Raw genomic sequence first — 19,675 nt, 5'->3', positions numbered from 1 at the left:
TCAATTCTGGCATTTTTTTTTTTTTTTGAGACGGAGTCTTGCTCTGTCACCCAGGCTGGAGTGCAGTGGCCGGATCTTAGCTCACTGCAAGCTCCGCCTCCCGGGTTTATGCCATTCTCCTGCCTCAGCCTCCCGAGTAGCTGGGACTACAGGCACCCGTCACCTCGCCCGGCTAGTTTTTTGTATTTTTTAGTAGAGACGGGGTTTCACTGTGTTAGCCAGGATGGTCTCGATCTCCTGATCTCGTGATCTGCCCTCCTCGGCCTCCCAAAGTGCTGGGATTACAGGCTTGAGCCACCGCGCCCGGCCTAATTCTGGCATGTTGAAGTGGCCTTGAGAAAACAAAAAAGCATGGTAAATATGACATTACTTCAGAGAGACAGCCAAACTTGGTACAAGCAGCCCATGGGTGTTGGGGACCCTCTGCAGTATTTCTGGACAAATTCACTACTTACCCAAAGTCCTTGTGAGCTTCGTGGACTTTATTGGAGACTGTATCTATGGGAGAGAAGATGGATGGGGTGAGGCATTGGGAAGGGTTGATAGGTGAGTTAAAGCCTTTTTTGGCTTGTCTACCAGTGGTGGTGGGGTCTCTCTTGGCTCTGCCCACCATGCAGGACCCAGCTGTTCGGATGGGAGGAAGCTCCCACCCCTGCTGTCTCCCTATTCTTGCTGCCCATGCAGAGCCACCAGCCCTCTGAAATGAGTCTTGAAACCCAGCCTCCATACCTTGCATGGCTCACAGCTGCTGACCACAGTGTTTCCCCAGCACCCCAATCAATTTTCTTCTTGAAAGGGATTCTGAAGCTGTTCACCTTACTTCTCCACAATATTTAGCCTAATGTGGGGGATCAACCCCACAATCTGACTCATGCAGTAGAAAGGGGGACAATAGGTCATCTTGTGTCTCAGGGTTTGAGGTTGGGGCCAGGTCTCATTTCACACCTGCTAGTCTATCTATGCAGAGACTTCTCCGCTCCTCAGCACCCTAGTGCAGGAAGGCAGGAGGGAAACCAGGCTTCTCTGTTAAGCTGGGACAGCCAGTGACTGCCCACTGCAGGGCAGATGGAATAGGGGTGGCAGAGGTAAGGATATACCTGGCACATGAAATCTGGTCAGTAGGTGTTCACAGGTAGACCAGGGAGTGAGTGATGGCAGTGAGGGCCTGGCTTTCATGGGCAAGCTCCCCACACCCCTCAGGAACATGACTGTGAGTCCAGAAACAGCCATCAGCTGCACAGTTGTAAAGGTGAGATTAAGACATAGAGTCAGGCCTGGGGGTATAGCTCAGGGGTAGAGCATTTGACTGCAGATCAAGAGGTCCCTGGTTCAAATCCAGGTGCCCCCTCCTGTTTTTTAATGACTGAAGAAGTGCTGAGATTTCTGCCCCTTTTCCCCACATGTGACCATTAGTGTGCTTTATTTCATGATAAAATTTAGTGTCTGGATCAGGACAGGGTCTAAGAATCCTCCCCTGGTCATCACCCAGATAATATAATAACTGCTAGGGTCACATTTGATTGAAGAGACTGACCAAGTGAGCCCAGACAAGCCCCACTTCTGGGTCTCTTGCCTCTTATGGTCTATATGTGGACCTCACTCTTTCTCGGTATCTCATTTCCTCAACCTCACCGTAATCGCCAGAAAAAAAGCACAGACTCTCTCTTTGATCTTGCTACTACTCTCTGTGAAGTATGAAGGAAATATATGCGGATTCCTACTTCCCAGAGGCAACTATAACGATTTGAAAACCCTGTCAAAAGTTGTCTCTTTTCTCTGTCTGGGAATTTCTTGAGGGTGCTGTCTCTACCACAGACTCTGGCCACCTAATTCTCCCTTCTTCTCTCCTAACACTTCTTATTTCTTACCCTGGGTCAGTATTTCCTTGGTGAGAATACCTAGAAGTTTAATACTTTATATTAAACTTAAAAATTCAGATAAAATATTTAAGACATAAATGGCTGTAACAAATCTTCAGAGGATTCTCTACTTTCCTTGATGAGCAAAGAAATTTGAAATAATCTTTTATATGAGGACAAATAAAAATTCAGAAAATATGAAAAACATCTCATTAAAAGTATCAAATAACTAACATAGGAAATACCAGATGTAGATTTGGAAAGGATGGGAAGCAGAAATTTAAATTTCCATACTAAAAGCTGCTTTGGCCCTGAGTGTATTTCTCAGTTCAGAAGAGGCAGCTGAGAACCTGACTGGAGCTTTTGGGAGCCTCTCAAAACTAGGGAGATAGAAGTCAGAATTCTGGGCCAACTAGAGTATAGACATTGATGACACCAACTCTGGCTTCGGACTAGGAGCTCAAGGGATAAGAGTAAATGGAAAGAAATTCAGTCACTGTAAGAATTTGTGGCTAGGCTTTTTAACTTTTGAATGGCTCAGGAAAACTCAAATCTCGAAATTATATTAAGGTGTCCTGATTGTTCAGGACACCTTAATATAATTTATTTACTTGGAAAAAGCAAATAAAGGAGGATATTATTATCCCTGGCCTTAGATTAGTTCTACAAATAAAATTTTAGCATACAGTCAAAGATCACCATATACACAGGGAAGCAAAAAGCTGTGAATGAGAATCAATAAAAATAACAGACCACAGAACTAAACAAGAGGACTTTGGATATTAGAACTACCAGAAACGCTATAAAATAATAATGCTTACTGTGTTCAAGGAGATAAAAGCCAACCTTGAAAATTTCAATAGGAAATTTAAAGCATGAAAAGTAACTTAGGAGATTTAAAAAGAAGACAAAATATAAATTTTATGTCTAAAAATACAATAAGTACAATTAAAAACTCAATGAATAGGTCTATGCTCTTCTTAATAAATAGATTAAGCCAGTGAGAAAATCAGTGAACTAAAACACTGAGAGGAAAAACTATCCATCATAAAACATGGAAAGACAAAAGTATGGCAAACACAGAAGATAAGGTAATTAATATAGAGGAACAGAAAGAAAAAAGACTGAAGAAAAGTGAACAGAGCCTAAGGGACCCGTGGGACGCCACAAGTAGATCAACATATGCACTGTGAGAATCCCAGAAGAGGAAGGGAGAGAAAATGGGGGAGAGAGAATATTTGAAGAAATAATAATTGAAAACTACCCAACATTGATGAAATACATAAATATAAAAATCTAAGAAGCTCAGCTGGGCACAGTGGCTCATGTACGTAATCCCAGTGCTTTGGAAGGCTGAGGTGGCTGGATCACTTGAGGTCAGGAGTTTGAGACCAGCCTGGTCAACCTGGTGAAATCTCATCTCTACTAAAAAAAAAAAAAAAAAAAAATTAGGTGGGCATGGTGGCACGTGCCTGTAATCCCAGCTACTTAGGAGGCTGAGGCATGAGAATTGCTTGAAACCAAGAGGTAGAGGTTAAAGTGAGCTGAGATTGCCCTGGTGTGGTTCCGTCCTGTGCAGCTGTTCTCTTGAGCAGTGGTTGTTTATCTCCATCCGCCTTCTCTCCCACCTAAGTGCGTGCCACCACCTGATGGAAGATTCGTGGACATGGAGATGAGGCCCCTGAGGCCCCAGAACTATCTTTTCAGTTGTGAACTAAAGGCCAACAAAGATGATCACTTTAAGGTGGATAATAATGAAAATGAGCACCAGTTATCTTTAAGAGCAATCAGTTTAGGGGCTGGAGCAACGGATGAATTGGACACTGTTGAAGCAGAGGCAATGAATTATGAAGGCAGTCCAATTATAGTAACAGTGGCAACTTTGAAAATGTCTGTACAGCCAACGGTTTCCCTTGGGGGCTTTGAAATAACACCACCAGTGGTCTTACAGTTGAAGTGTGGTTCAGGGCCAGTGCATATTAGTGGACACCACTTAGTAGCTGTGGAGGAAGATGCAGAGTCAGAAGATGAAGAGAAGGAGGATGTGAAACTCTTAAGTATATCTGGAAAGCAGTTTGCCCCTGGAGGTGGTAGCAAGCTTCCACAGAAAAAAGTAAAACTTGCTGCTGATGAAGATGATGATGGTGATGATTTTGATGATGAGGAAACTGAAGAAAAAGCACCAGTGAAGAAATCTATATGAGATACTCCAGTCAAAAATGCACAAAAGTCAAATCAGAATGGAAAAGACTCAAAACCACCATCAACACCAAGATCAAATGGACAAGAATCCTTCAAAAAACAGCAAAAATCTCCTGAAACACCAAAGGGACCTAGTTCTGTAGAAGACATTAAAGTAAAAATGCAAGCAAGTATAGAAAAAGGTAGTTCTATTCCCAAAGTGGAAGCCAAGCTCATCAGTTATGTGAACAATTGCTTCTAGATGACTGACCAGGAGGTTATTCAAGATCTCTGGCAGTAGAGGAAGTCTCTTTAAGAAAATACTTTAAACAATTTATTAGGCCAGGCGCGGTAGCTCAAGCCTGTAATCCCAGCACTTTGGGAGGCCGAGATGGGCGAATCACGAGGTCAGGAGATTGAGACCATCCTGGCTAACCCGGTGAATCCCCGTCTCTACTAAAAAATACAAAAAACTAGCCGGGTGAGGTGGTGGACGCCTGTAGTCCCAGCTGTTTGGGAGGCTGAGGCAGGAGAATGGAGTAAACCCAGGAGGTGGAGCTTGCAGTGAGCTGACATCCGGTCACTGCACTCCAGCCTGGGCGACAGAGCAAGACTCCATCTCAAAAAAAAAACGATTTATTAATAAGTTTTCATCTCATTTCATTTCTGTAACAGTTGATATCTGGCTTTTTTATAATGCAGAGTGAGAACTTTCCCTACCGTGTTTGATAAATGTTGTCCAGGTTCTGTTGCCAAGAATGTGTTGTCCAAAATGCCTGTTTAGTTTTTATTTTTTTTATTTTAATTTAATTTAATTTTATTTTATTTTTTTTGAGACAGAGTCTTGCTCTGTCGCCCAGGCTGGGGTGCAGTGGCTGGATCTCAGCTCACTGCAAGCTCCGCCTCCCGGGTTTAGACCATTCTCCTGCCTCAGCCTCCCGAGTAGCTGGGACTACAGGCGCCCGCCACCTCGCCCGGCTAGTTTTTTTTTTGTATTTTTTAGTAGAGACGGGGTTTCACCGTGTTAGCCAGGATGGTCTCGATCTCCTGACCTCGTGATCCGCCCGTCTCGGCCTCCCAAAGTGCTGGGATTACAGGCTTGAGCCACCGCGCCCGGCCGCCTGTTTAGTTTTTAAAGATGGAACTCCACCCTTTGTTTGGTTTTAAGTATGTATGGAATGTTATGATAGGACATAGTAGTAGCGGTGGTTAGACATGGAAATGGTGGGGAGACAAAAATACACATGTGAATACTCAGTAATTTAATAAAAACAAAAAAGTGAGCTGAGCTCATGCCACTGCACTCCAGCCTGAGTGACAGAACAAAACCCTGTCTCAAAAAACGAAAAAACAAAACAAAACAAAACAAACAAACAAAGTCGCTCAGTGAATTCCAAGTAAGATGAACTAAAGAGACCCACACTGAGGGAAAAAGACACCCTATTCAAAAAATGGTGTGAAAAAATCGGCAAGCCACATGTAGAAGAATGAAACTGGATCCTCATCTCTCACCTTATACAAACATTAGACAGTAACATGAAGCCATATGAAAAAATAAAGATCTCAGTAAAGGTAAATACATGGGCAATTGTTAAAGTTAGTGTTATAGCAACAACAGTTGTAACTCCACATTTTTTTTTTAACATAATGTAAGAGACTAATGCACTTAAGAGAATTATTAGTTCATGTTTTTGGGCATATGATATATAAAGATGTGATTTTGTGACATCAGCAACTGAAAGGGGTAGTGATGGAGCTGTTAACAAACCAGAGTTTTTGTATGTTACTGAAGTTAAGTTGGCATGAATTCAAATTAGAGTGTTGTATTGTTATAATATTAAATGTAATCCCCATGAAAGCCACAAAGAAAATAGCTTTATAATATGTACATATTAAAAAAACCATATATATACATATATATATATCTAAGAAGCTCAATGAATTCCAAGTAAGATAAACTAAAAAGACCCACAGTGAGACACATTATAATCAACTTTCAACATCCCAAGACAAAGAGAATCTTGAAAGCAACATATATATATGTATATATGAAAGAAATTTAAACATTTCACTACAGAAAGGACAACAGTAATGCAGAAATGAGGGATAAAACTGCTATAAGGCATGCAGAAGACGAATAGCAAAATGACAGAAGTAGTTTTCTCTTTATCAGTAATTACTTTAAATGTCAATGGATTAAACTCTCTAATCAAAAGGCAGAGATTGCAAGAGTGGACACAAAAACATGATCCAGCTATATGCTGTCTATAAAGGACTCACTTTAGACCTAAAGACACAAATAGATTGAAAGTGAAAGGATGCAAAAAGATATTCCATACAAATAGTAATCAAAAGAGAGAGGGGGTGGCAAGACTAATACCAGAAAAAATAGACCTTAAATCTCAAAAGATTACAAGACACAAAAAATGACTATATATATATACACACACACACTTTTTTTAAAATTATACTTTAAGTTCTAGGGTACATATGAACAATGTGCAGGTTTGTTATATATGTATACATGTGCCATGTTGGTGTGCTGTACCTATTAACTCGTCATTTACATTTTGTATATCTCCTAATGCTATCCTTCCCCCCGCCTCTCCCTACAGGAGGCCTTGGTGTGTGATGTTCCCCTTCCTGTGTCCAAGTGATCTCATTGTTCAATTGTTCAATTCCCACCTATAAGTGAGAACATGTGGTATTTGGTTTTCTGTTCTTGTGATAGTTTGCTGAGAATGATGGTTTCCAGCTGCATCCATATCCCTACAAAGGACACAAACTCATTCTTTTTTATGGCTGCATAGTATTCCATGGTGTATATGTGCCACATTTTCTTAATCCAGTCTGTCACTGATGGACATTTGGGTTGATTCCAAGTCTTTGCTATTGTGAATAGTGCCGCAATAAACATACGTGTGCGTGTGTCTTTATAGCAGCATGACTTATAATCCTTTGGGTATATTCCCAGTAATGGGATGGCTGGGTCAAATGGTATTTCTAGTTCTAGATCCTTGAGGAATCGCCACACTGTTTTCCACAATGGTTGAACTAGTTTACAATCCCACCAACAGTGTAAAAGTGTTCCTATTTCTCCACATCCTCTCCAGCACCTGTTGTTTCCTGACTTTTTAATGGTTGCCATTCAAACTGGTGTGAGATGGTATCTCATTGTGGTTTTGATTTGCATTTCTCTGATGGCGAGTGATGATGAGCATTTTTTCATGTGTCTGTTGGCTGTATGCATGTCTTCTTTTGAGAACTGTCTGTTCATATCCTTTGCCCACTTTTTGATGGGGTTGTTTGTTTTTTCTTGTAAATTTGTCTGAGTTCTTTGTAGGTTCTGGATATTAGCCCTTTGTCAGATGAGTAGATTGCAAAAATGTTCTCCCATTCTGTAGGTTGCCTGTTGACTCTGATGGTAGTTTCTTTTGCTGTGCAGAAGCTCTTTAGTTTAATTAGATCCCACTTGTCAATTTTGGCTTTTGTTGCCATTGCTTTTGGTGTTTTAGACATGAAGTCCTTGCCCATGCTTATGTCCTGAATGGTATTACCTAGGTTTTCTTCTAGGGTTTTTATGGTTTTAGGACTAACATTTAAGTGTCTAATCCATCTTGAGTTGATTTTCATATAAGGAGTAAGGAAAGGATCCAGTTTCAGCTTTCTACTTATGGCTAGCCAATTTTCCCAGCACCATTTATTAACTAGGGAATCCTTTCCCCATTTCTTGTTTTTGTCAGGTTTGTCAAAGATCAGATGGCTGTAGATGTATGGTATTATTTCTGAGGACTCTGTGCTGTTCCATTGGTCTATATCTCTGTTTTGGTACCAGTACCATGCTGTTTTGGTTACTGTAGCCTTGTAGTATAGCTTGAAGTCAGGCAGCGTGATGCCTCCAGCTTTGTTCTTTAGACTTAGGATTGTCTTGGCAATGTGGGCTCTTTTTTGGTTCCATATGAACTTTAAAGCAGTTCTTTCCAATTCTGTGAAGAAAGTCATTAATGGGGATGGCATTGAATCTATAAATTACCTTGGGCAGTATGGCCATTTTCACTATATTGATTCTTCCTATCCATGAGCATGGTATGTTCTTCCATTTGTTTGTGTCCTCTTTTATTTCACTGAGCAGTGGTTTGTAGTTCTCCTTGAAGAGGTCCTTCACATCCCTTGTAAGTTGGATTCATAGGTATTTTATTCTCTTTGAAGCTATTGTGAATGGGAGTTCATTCATGGTTTGGCTCTGTGTTTGTATGCTATTGGTGTATAAGAATGCTCGTGATTTTTGCACATTGATTTTGTATCCTGAGACTTTGCTGAAGGTGCTTATCAGCTTAAGGAGGTTTTGGACTGAGACGATGGGGTTTTCTAAATATACAATCATGTTATCTGCAAACAGGGACAATTTGACTTCTTCTTTTCCTAATTGAATACCCTTTATTTCTTTCTATTGCCTTATTGCCCTAGCCAGAACTTCCAACACTATGTTGAATAGGAGTGGTGAGAGAGGGCATCCCTGTCTTGTGCCAGTTTTCAAAGGGATGTTTCCAGTTTTTGCCCATTCAGTATGATATTGGCTGTGGGTCTGTCATAAATAGGTCTTATTATTTTGAGATACATTCCATCAATACCGAATTTATTGAGAGTTTTTAGCATGAAAGGCTGTCGAATTTTGTCAAAGGCCTTTTCTGCATCTATTGAGATAATTACGTGGTTTTTGTCTTTGGTTCTGTTTATATGCTGGATTACGTTCATTGATTTGTGTATGTTGAACCAGCCTTGCATCCCAGGGGTGAAGCCCACTTGATCATGGTGGATAAGCTTTTTGATGTGCTGCTGGATTCGGTTTGCCAGTATTTTATTGAGGATTTTTGCATTGATGTTCATCAGGGATATTGGTCTAAAATTCTCTTTTTTTGTGTGTGTGTCTCTGCCAAGCTTTGGTATCAGGATGATGTTGGCCTCATAAAATGAGTTAGGGAGGATTCCCTCTTTTTCTATTGATTGGAATAGTTTCAGAAGGAATGGTACCAGCTCCTCCTTGTACCTCTGGTAAAATTTGGCTGTGAATTCATCTGGTCCTGGACTTTTTTTTGGTTGGTAGGCTATTAATTATTGCCTCAATTTCAGAGCCTGATATTGGTCTATTCAGGGATTCAACTTCTTCCTGGTTTAGTCTTGGGAGAGTGTATGTGTCCAGGAATTTATCCATTTCTTCTAGATTTTCTAGTTTATTTGCGTAGAGGTGTTTATAGTATTCTCTGATGGTAGTTTGTATTTCTGTGGGATTGGTGGTGATATCCCCTTTATCATTTTTTTGTTGCGTCTATTTGATTCTTCTCTCTTTTCTTCTTTACTAGTCTTGCTAGGGGTCTATCAATGTTGTTGATCATTTCAAAAAACCAGCTCCTGGATTCACTGATTTTTTGAAGGGTTTTTTTGTGTCTCTATCTCCTTCAGTTCTGCTCTGATCTTAGTTATTTCTTGCCTTCTGCTAGCTTTTCAATATGTTTGTGCTTGCTTCTCTAGTTCTTTTAATTGTGATGTTAGGGTGTCAATTTTAGATCTTTCCTGCTTTCTCTTGTGGGCATTTAGTGCTATAAATTTCCCTCTGCACACTGCTTTAAATGTGTCCCAGAGATTCTGGTATGTTGTATCTTTGTTCTCATTGGTTTCAAAGAATATCTTTATTTCTGCCTTCATTTCGTTATATACCCAGTAGTCATTCAGGAGCAGGTTGTTCAGTTTCCATGTAGTTGAGCGGTTTTGATTGAGTTTCTTAGTCCTGAGTTCTAGTTTGATTGCACTGTGGTCTGAGAGATAGTTTGTTATAATTTCTGTTCTTTTACATTTGCTGAGGAGTGCTTTACTTCAAATTATGTGGTCAATTTTGGAATAAGTGCGATGCGGTACTGAGAATAATGTATATTCTGTTGATTTGGGGTGGAGCGTTCTGTAGATGTCTATTAGGTCGGCTTGGTGCAGAGTTGAGTTCAATTCCTGGATATCCTTGTTAACTTTCTGTCTCATTGATCTGTCTAATGTTGACAGTGGGGTGTTAAAGTCTCCCATTATTATTGTATGGGAGTCTAAGTCTCTTTGTGGGTCTCTAAGGACTTGCTTTATGAATCTGGGTGCTCCTGTATTGGGTGCATATATATTTAGGATAGTTAGCTCTTCTTGTTGAATTGATCCCTTTAACCATTATGTAATGTCCTTCTTTGTCTCTTTTGATCTTTGATGGTTTAAAGTCTGTTTTATCAGAGACTAGGATTGCAACCCCTGATTTTTTTGTTTTCCATTTGCTTGGTAGATCTTCCTCCATCCCTTTATTTTGAGCCTACGTGTGTCTCTGCATGTGAGATGGGTCTCCTGAATACAGCAAACTGATGGGTCTTGACTCTTTATCCAATTTGCCAGTCTGTGTCTTTTAATGGGACCATTTAGTCCATTTACATTTAGGGTTAATATTGTTATGTTTGAACTTGATCCTGTCATTATGATAATAGCTGGTTATTTTACTTATTGGTTGATGCAGTTTCTTCCTAGCATCGATGGCCTTTACATTTTGGCATGTTTTTGCAATGGCTGGTACTGGTTGTTCCTTTCCATGTTTAGTGCTTCCTTTAGGAGCTCTTGTAGGGCAAGCTTGGTGGTGACAAAATCTCTAAGCATTTGCTTGTCTGTAAAGGATTTTATTTCTCCTTCACTTATGAAACTTAGTTGGCTGAATATGAAATTCTGGGTTGAAAATTCTTTTCTTTAAGAATGTTGAATATTGGCCCCCACTCTCTTCTGGCTTGAAGAGTTTCTGCCGAGAGATCTGCTGTTAGTCTGATGGGCTTCCCTTTGTGGGTAACCCAACCTTTCTCTCTGGCTGCCTTTAACATTTTTTCTTTCATTTCAACTTTGGTGAATTTGACAATTATGTGTCTTGGAGTTGCTCTTCTTGAGGAGTATCTTTGTGGTGTTCTCTGTATTTCCTGAATTTGAGTGTTGGCCTGCCTTGCTAGGTTGGGAAGTTCTCCTGGATAATATCCTGCAGAGTGTTTTCCAGCTTGGTTCCATTCTTCCCGTCACTTTCAGGCACACCAATCAGATGTAGATTTGGTCTTTTCACATAATACCATATTTCTTGGCGTCTTTGTTCATTTCTTTTTACTCTTTTTTTCTCTAAACTTCTCTTCTCACTTCATTTCATTCATTTGACCTTCAATCACTGATACTCTTTCTTTCAGTTGATCGAGTCAGTTACTGAAGCTTGTGTATTTGTCACGTAGTTCTCGTGTCATGGTTTTCATCTCTATCTGTTCGTTTATGGACTTCTTTGCATTGGTTATTCTAGTTATCCATTCTTCCATTTTTTTTTCAAAGTTTTTGGTTTCTTGCACTGGGTACATAGTTCCTCCTTTAGCTCTGAGAAGTTTGATCGACCGAAGGCTTCTCTCAACTCGTCAAAGTCATTCTCTGTCCAGCTTTGTTCCATTGCTGGCGATGAGTTGCATTCCTTTGGAGGGGGAGATGCGCTCTGAGTTTTTGAATTTCCAGATTTTCTGCACTGCTTTTCCCCCATCTTTGTGGTTTTTATCTGCCTTTGGTCTTTGATGATACTGACGTACTGATGGGGTTTTGGTGTGGGTGTCCTTTCTGTTTGTTAGTTTTCCTTCTAATAGTCAGGACCCTCAGCTGTAGGTCTGTTGGAGTTTGCTTGAGGTCCCCTCCAGATGCTGTTTGCCTGGGTATCAGTAGCAGAGGCTGCAGAAGATAGAATACTACTGAACAGCAAGTGTTGCTGTCTGATTCTTGCTCTGGAAGCTTCGTCTCAGAGGTGTACCCAGCCATGTGAGGTGTGAGGTGTCAGTTTGCACCTAGTGGGGGATGTCTCCCAGTTAGGCTACTCAGGGGTCAGGGACCCACTTGAGCAGGCAGTCTGTGACGGGGTGGCCTGCCCCGCCACACCTGTGGGTGTTTCTCATTAGGTGGAACGAGAGACTTGAGAAAAGAAATAAGACACAGAGACAAAGCATAGAGAAAGAAAAGCGGGGGCCCAGGGGACCGGCGCTCAGCTTACAGAGGACCCACACCGGCACCGGTCTCTAAGTTCCCTTAGTATTTATAGATAATTATCTTTACCATCTTAAAGATAAGGGAGTGGCAGGACACTAGAATCATTTTTAGGGAGGAAATCAGCAGTAAGACATAAGAACAAGGATCTCTGTGACATGAATAAGTTTAAAGGAAAATCCTGTGCCTTGAGATAAAACTTTTAGCAGCATTGTTTCATCCTATCACATGGGGATAAACCTTGGACAATACCTAGCTTTTCTAGGAACAAAGACACACCCTGCACGCCCAAAATCCATTAAACCTTTAGTTACCACAGCACATGTCTCTTGCAAGGACAAGGTTTGGGGTAGTGTCACAGATTAACAGCATCTCAAATACAGAACAAAATGGAGTCTCTTATGTCTACTTCTTTCTATATAGACACAGTAACAGGCTGATCTCTTTCTTTTCCCCACAGTCTGTCCATTCTCAGATCTCAACCTCCATGCTGGGAGAACCACTGCTCTCTTCAAAGCTGTCAGACAGGGACATTTACATCTGCAGAGGTTTCTGCTGCATTTTGTTTAGCTATGCCCTGTCCCCAGAGGTGGAGTCTACAGAGGCAGGCAGGCCTCCTTGAGCTGCAGTGGGCCCCACCCCATTTGAGCTTCCCAGTGGCTTTATTTACATACTTAAGCCTCAGCAATGGTGGGCACCCCTCCCCCAGCCTCGCTGCTGCCTTGCAGTTAGATCTCAGACTGCTGTGCTAGCAATGAGGGAGGCTCTGTGGGCGTGGGACCCTCCGGGCCAGGCATGGGATATAATCTCCTGGTGTGCCGTTTGCTAAGACCCTTGGTAAAGCGCAGTATTAGGGTGGGAGTTACTCGATTTTCCAGGTGTTGTGTGTCCCAGTTTCCCTTGGCTAGGAAAAGGAATTCCCTTTCCCCTTGCACTTCCCAGGTGAGGCAATGCCTCACCCTGCTTCAGCTCTCACTGGCTGGGCTGCACCCACTGACCAGTATCGACTGTCCGACACACCCCAGTGAGATGAACCCAGTACCTCAGTTGAAAATTCAGACATCACCCATCTTCTGTGTTGCTCACGCTGGCAGCTGGAGGCTGGAGCTCTTCCTATTTGGCCATCTTGGGCATGCCCCTCAGCAGATCCAGGACATTATATATTAATAAAAAGCTTAGACCAGGTGTGGTGGTTCATGTGTGTAATTCCAACACTTTTGTAGGCCAAGGTAGGAGGATTGCTTGAGGTCAGGAAGTTGAGACCAGTCTGAGCAACATAGTGACAATCTGTACAAAAAGTAAAAAATTAGCTGGGCATGATGGCATGTGTCTATAGTCCTAGGTACTTGGGAAGCTGAGGTGGGAGGACTGCTTGAGCCCAGGAGTTTGAGGCTGCAGTGAGCTATAATTGCACTACTGTACTTCAGCCTGGGCAACAGAGTGAGACCCCAATCTCTCTTTAAAAAAAGTTCAATACAACAAGAATATGTAACAATTATAAACATTTATGTACCTAATAGCACATGGAGCAAGAACCAAAACAACATAATTGAAGGGAGAAGTAGAAAGTACTCAAAAAATAAAGACTTCAGCATTCCACTCACAATAAGAAATAGAACAATCAGACCGACAATAAGTAAGGAAATAGAAGACTTAAACAACACAATAAACTCATTATCTGTAGTAGATATATACAGAACACTACTCAACAACAACAGCAGACACATTTTCCTCAAGTGCACACAGAACATTTTCTAGGATAGATCATATGTTAGGCCACATATTAAGTCTCAATAGATTTAAAAAGATAGATATCATACAAAATCTATTCTTGAATCACAACAGCATGAATATAAATAACAGAAGTAAAACTGGAAACTTCACAAAACTGTGGAAATTAAACAACACACTCTTAAACAATCAATCGAAGAACAAATCACAAAGAAAATCAGAAATACTTAGAGACAGTGAATGTGAAAACACAACATACCAAAACTTATGGAACACAGTGAAAGCAATGATAAGGGGAAAATTTATAGCTGTAAATACTTACATTACAGAACATGAAAAATTTCAAATTAATAACCTAGCTTTACAACTTAAGGAACTAGAAATTGAAGAACATGTTAACCCTCAAACTAGAAGAAGAAAATAATAAAGATTAGAGCAGAAATAAATGAAATAGAGAATAAAAAAATATGAAACAAAATAGAGAATAGAAAATCAATAAAACCAAAAGTTGGTTCTTTGAAAAAACCAAAAGTTGGTTCTTTGAAAAAAATCAAGAAAAGTGACAAACCTTTAGCTAGGTGGACTAACAAAAAGAGAGAGAAGGTTCAAATTACTAAAATAAGAAATGAAAGTGGGGATGTTACCACCAGTTTTACAGAAATAAAAAGGGTTGTATTTTACAATCCTTTGTTGCCAAGACTAGCTCGGTCAGGGAGACCCTAACCCAGTGGAGCTAGAGGAATTAAAGACACACACTCAGAAATATGGAGGTGTGAAGTGGGAAATGAGGGGTCCCATAGCCTTCAGAGCTGAAAGCCCCAAACAGAGATTTACCCACATATTTATTAACAGCAAATCAGTCATTAGCATTGTTTCTACAGATATTAAATTAATTAAAGTACCCCTTATGGGAAACGAAGGGATGGGCCAAATTAAAGGAATAGGTTGAACTAGTTAACTGCAGCAGGAGCATGTTCTTAAGGCACCGATTTCTCATGCTATTCTTAAAGGCTTAAGAATGCCTTTAAGCGGTTTTCAGCCCTGGGCGGGCCAGGTGTTCCTTGCCCTCATTCCTCTAAACCCACAACCTTCCAGCTTGGGCATTAGGGCCATTATGAACATGTGACAGTGCTGCAGAGATTTTGTTTATGGCCAGTTTTGGGGCCAGTTTATGGCCAGATTTTGGGGGGCCTGCTCCCAACACTTTGTATTATGAAAATTATATGCCAAGACACTGAATAACCAAGATAAAATGGACAAATTTCTAAAAACACATAACTTATTAAGACTAAATCACAAAAAATTAGAAAATCTATATAGACCCATGACTAGTAAGGATATTTAATCAGTGATCAAAACTCTCCCAAAATAGAAAAACCTTGAACCTGATGACTTCACTGGTGAATTCTACTAAATATTTAAAGATGTATTAACACCAATCCTTTTTAAACTTTTCCAAAAAAATTGAAGAGGAGGTGATATCTTCTAAAATATTTTATGAGCTCAGTATTACTGCAATGCCAAAGCCAGATAAGGACACTACAAGGAAAGAAAACTGCAGACCAATATATCTTGTGCACATTTGTATTACTTTGTTTTCACACTGCTGATAAAGACATACCTGAGACTGGGTAATTTATAGGGAAAAGAGGTTTAATGGACTCACAGTTCCACATGGCTGGGGAGGCCTCACAATCATGGCAGAAGGCAGAAGTCACGTCTTACATGGTGGCAGGTGAGAGAGAATGAGAGCCAAGTGCAAGGGGTTTCCCCTTATAAAACTGCATCAGAACTTGTGAGACTTATTCACTACCATAAGAACATACAAACATTTATGCAAAAATCTTTGATAAAATAGTAGCAAACAAAATTAAGTAGCTTATTAAAAGGTTTATACTTCATAAGTAAGTGGAATTTATTTGTAGGATGCAACAGTGGTTCAACATATGAAAGTTGATCAATATAATACACTATACTAACAGAATGAAGGGAAAAAACCCACATCATCATCTAAATTGATGCAGAAACAATGTTTGACAAAATTCAACACTCTTTTACTATAAAAACACTTGAGAAACTAGGAATAGAAAGAAACTACCTCAACACGATAAAAGTCATATGTGAAAAACCATATGTGAAAAACTATAGCAAATATCATACTCAATAGTGAAAGACTGAAATATTTTTCTGTAAGATAAGAAACAAGGCAAACAGGCTCACTTTCACCACTTCTATTCAACATAGTACTGGAAGTTCTAGCCAGATAAATTAGGCAAGAAAAAAAAAAACAGACATTCAAATTGGAATAGAAGAAGTAAAATGATCTCTGTTCACAGGTGATATAATCTTACACATAGAAAACCCCAAATATCCCACAAAACTGTTAAAACGAATAAATGAGTTCATCAAAGTAGCAGCATACAAAGTCAACACACAATAATCAGTTGCATTTCTAACAAGTAACAATCTGAAAAGGAAATTACGAAAATAACTCAGTTTATAATAGTATCAAAAATGGTAAAATATTTAGGAATTAACCAAGAAAGCAAAATACCTGTACAATGAAAACTACAAAACATTGCTGAAATAAATTAAAGAAGACAAATAAATGGAATCTCATCCCATGTTCATGGATTGGAATACTTCATATAGTTAAGATGACAATACTGCCTGTATTAGTCTGTTCTCACACTGCTATGAATATCCAAGACTAGGTAATTTATAAAGGAAAGAGGTTTAATTGACTCAGTTCTGCATGGCTGGGGAGGGCTGAGGAAACTTACAATCATGGCAGAAGGGGAAGCAAACACATCCTTCTTCACATGGTGGCAGGAGAGAGAAATATGAGAGCCTAGTGAAGGGGAAGTTACTTATAAAACCATCAGATCTCGTGAGAACTTACTATCCTGAGAATAGCATGGGAGAAAGCAACTCTTTGATTCAATTACCTTGCACAAGGTCCTTCCCCCAACACTGGATTACAATTTGGTTTACAATTCAAGATGAGATTTAGGTGGGGACACAGAACTAGACCATATCATTCCACCTGGCCCCTCCCAAATTTCATCTTTATTACATTTCAAAACATAATTATGCCTTCTCAACAGTTTCCCAAAGTCTTAGCTCATTTCACCATTAACTCAAAAGTCCAAGTCTGTAGTCTTATCTGAGACAAGACAAGTTCCTTCTGCCTGTGATCCTGTAAAATTAAAAGCAAGTTAGTTACTTCATAGAAACAATGGAGTACAAGCATTAGGTAAATACACCTGTGCCAATTGGGATTAATTGGTCAAAACGAAGGGACTACAGGGCATGCTGATGCAAGAGGTGGGCTCCTATGGCCTTAAGCAACTCTGCCTCTGTGGCTTTGCAGGATGTGGTACCCCTCCTGGCTGCTTTCATGGGCTGGCGTTGAGTGTCTGTGACTTTTCCAGGTGCACGGTCCAAGCTGTCAGTGAATCTACCATTCTGGGGTCTGGAGGATGGTGACCCTCTTCTCAGAGCTTCACTGGGCAGTGCCCCAGTGGGGACTCTGTGTGGGGGCTTTGACCGCATATTTTCCTTCTGCACTGTTCTAGCAGAGGTTCTCCATGAGAGCTCTACTCCTGCAGTAAACTTCTGTCTGGACATCCAGGAGTTTCCATACATCCTCTGAAATCTAAACGGAGGCAGAAATAGAAAGAATAAAATTCCTAAAATTCATATGAGTCTCAAGGGACCCTAAATTGTCAAAACAAATCTTGAAAAAGAAGAACAAAGGTGAAATACTTACGCTTCCTGATTTCAAAGCTTATTACAAAGCTACAGCAACACATAAAAATGGTTAAGAGGGTAAATGATACAGGTTTTTTTAACCACAATAATAAAAATTTGAGAACAAACCTCTTAATTATATTTCTATATTTCAGCCACAGTGAGAAATTTAAATTGTATAAAAGATAACATTTATTATAGCATAAAAATTTCAAACATCTAGAAATAACTCTAACAAAATATGGGAAATGCTCTACTTAGAAAAGCATAAAACCTTGAGAGGGGGCAGGGCATTGTAACACACCTGTAATCCCAGCACTTTTGGAGGCTGAAGCAGGAGGATTGCTTGAGGTCAAGAGTGAGAGACCATCCCATCTCTCCAAAAACAACAATAATAAATTAGCCAGGTGTGGTGGTGCATGCCTGTGGTTCCAACTACTTGAGAGGCTGAGGTGGTAGAATTTCTTGAGCCCAGGAATTAGAGGCTGCAGTGAGCTATGATCACACCACCGCATTCCAGCCTAGATGACAGAGTGAGACCCTCAGTTACATGCAACATTATGTGTGAATTTTACAAATGTAGTAGTCTGAATTTCATGGTGGATGTGAATTTTCGGGGAGTACCATTTGTTATGGGTTGAATAGTGTCCCTGCAATGGATGTGTTGAAGTCCTGTCTTCTCCTCACATTACATACTTGTGAGTGTGATCTTATTTGGAAATAAGGTCTTTGCAAATGTAATCAAATTAAGAAGAGGTCATTAGGGTGGACCTTAATCCAATATTGCTGATGTTCTTATAAGAAGAGGAGAAGAGGCAGAGATGGACACACAGAGAGGAGCAAGCCATGTGAAGACACAGACACAAGAATGTCACATGGGAACAGAGGCAGAGACTAGAGTGACGCATCTACAGCCAAAGAACAGCAAGGATTGCCAGCAACACCGGGAGCTGAGAAAAAGACCTGGAACACATTCTCCCCTAGAGTCTTCAGAGAGACCGTGGCCTTGCCGACAACTTGATTTCAGATTCTTGGCCTCCAGAACTGTGAGAAAATACAGTTCTGTTGTTTTCAACAACTCAGTGTGTGTGATTTTGTCACAGCAGCCCTGGGAAATGAATACAGCATTTGCCCAGTACAGTTTATCAGGATTTAGTCCAACTGACTGCTTTCCACTTGTCCCATTTTTCTTTTATTTTTTATTTGCAGCCTTCTTTTGGATTAACTACAATTTTTTTCCCACTTCATTTATTTTCTCTTCAAGCATGTGCCCTCCCTCCCCTTACCTCCCTTTGCATGGCAAAAACCACAACTTTACAAAATGACACACTAGGAATTTCTGCAAGCACATTTAAAAAGTCTACAGTTAATCATCTTTGTCCTCCTCCCAAGTTACATAAAGATATTATAATACTTAAACTTGGATCAGCTCTTTCCTTATATGATATTGTTACCAGTATTTTAGTTTTATATTTTTAAAAACCTGTAAGTTAGACATCAATGTGATGTTATATGGTCAATGAAATTTAGATTTACTTACGTATCTATCAATTTCTCTGTTTAACATTCCTTTCATATCTCAGTCCTCCTATCTGGGCTCATTTTACTTTTCTCTAAAGTACATATTTTGGAATTTTCTTTTCTTTTCTTTCTTTTTTTTTGAGATGGAGTCTCGCCCTGTTGCCGAGGTTGGAGTGCAGTGGCGCGATCTCGGCTCACTGCAACCTCTGCCTCCCTGGTTCAAGCAATTCTCCTGCCTCAGCCTCCTGAGTGGCTGGGATTACAGGATCCTGCCACCATGCCTGGCTAATTTTTGTACTTTTAGTAGAGACAGGGTTTCGCCTTCTGGCCAGGCTGGTCTTGAACTCCTGACCTTGTAATCCACTTGCCTTGGCCTCCCAAAGTGTAGGATTACAGGCGTGAGCCACTGCGCCTGGCCTGGAATTTTCTTTAGTAAGGATCTGTTGATGGTAATCTTTCTCAGCAATTGTTTATTCTTGAAGAATAGTTTATCAGGGAACAGAATTCTGACCTGACTGTTATTTCCTCTCATTGAATGTGTTACCACACTATCTTCTGGCCAGCAG

General features: G+C 40.3%; 3 protein-coding genes and 1 non-coding gene across 4 annotated transcripts in view; 2 read left to right on the top strand and 2 right to left on the bottom strand.

Moving 5' to 3' along the window:
• The window catches only part of ZNF425 (zinc finger protein 425), a 370,402-nt gene that overhangs the window by 230,674 nt on the left and 120,053 nt on the right, over positions 1-19,675 (bottom strand). The gene's annotated exons all lie outside the window — the stretch shown is intronic.
• The window catches only part of PDIA4 (protein disulfide isomerase family A member 4), a 415,254-nt gene that overhangs the window by 331,573 nt on the left and 64,006 nt on the right, over positions 1-19,675 (bottom strand). The window lies entirely within an intron of this gene.
• Positions 1,277-1,348, top strand: TRNAC-GCA (transfer RNA cysteine (anticodon GCA)). The gene has a single exon. It is a non-coding gene; the product is annotated as a tRNA-Cys (tRNA).
• On the top strand, positions 3,526-4,302 carry LOC126951628 (nucleophosmin-like). The gene is made up of 2 exons (XM_050785929.1): positions 3,526-4,053; positions 4,141-4,302. The coding sequence occupies exons 1-2, from the start codon at positions 3,526-3,528 to the stop codon at positions 4,300-4,302; spliced, it is 690 nt and encodes a 229-aa protein (XP_050641886.1).

This window comes from Macaca thibetana, chromosome 3, assembly GCF_024542745.1.
Source record: "Macaca thibetana thibetana isolate TM-01 chromosome 3, ASM2454274v1, whole genome shotgun sequence".
Classification (NCBI taxonomy): Eukaryota; Metazoa; Chordata; class Mammalia; order Primates; family Cercopithecidae; genus Macaca; species Macaca thibetana.
The sequence above is the reverse complement of the archived record's forward strand: the minus strand, read 5'-3'. Positions and strand labels throughout refer to the sequence as shown.

What these genes read in the sequence shown, in the direction of transcription:
- LOC126951628 (XM_050785929.1), top strand. Translation starts at nt 3,526, where the DNA reads ATGGAGATGAGGCCCCTGAGGCCCCAGAACTATCTTTTCAGTTGTGAA. An exon ending in AAAAAGCACCAGTGAAGAAA is followed by an intron (nt 4,054 to 4,140) that starts TCTATATGAGAT and finishes CCAAGATCAAAT; the next exon opens with GGACAAGAATCCTTCAAAAA.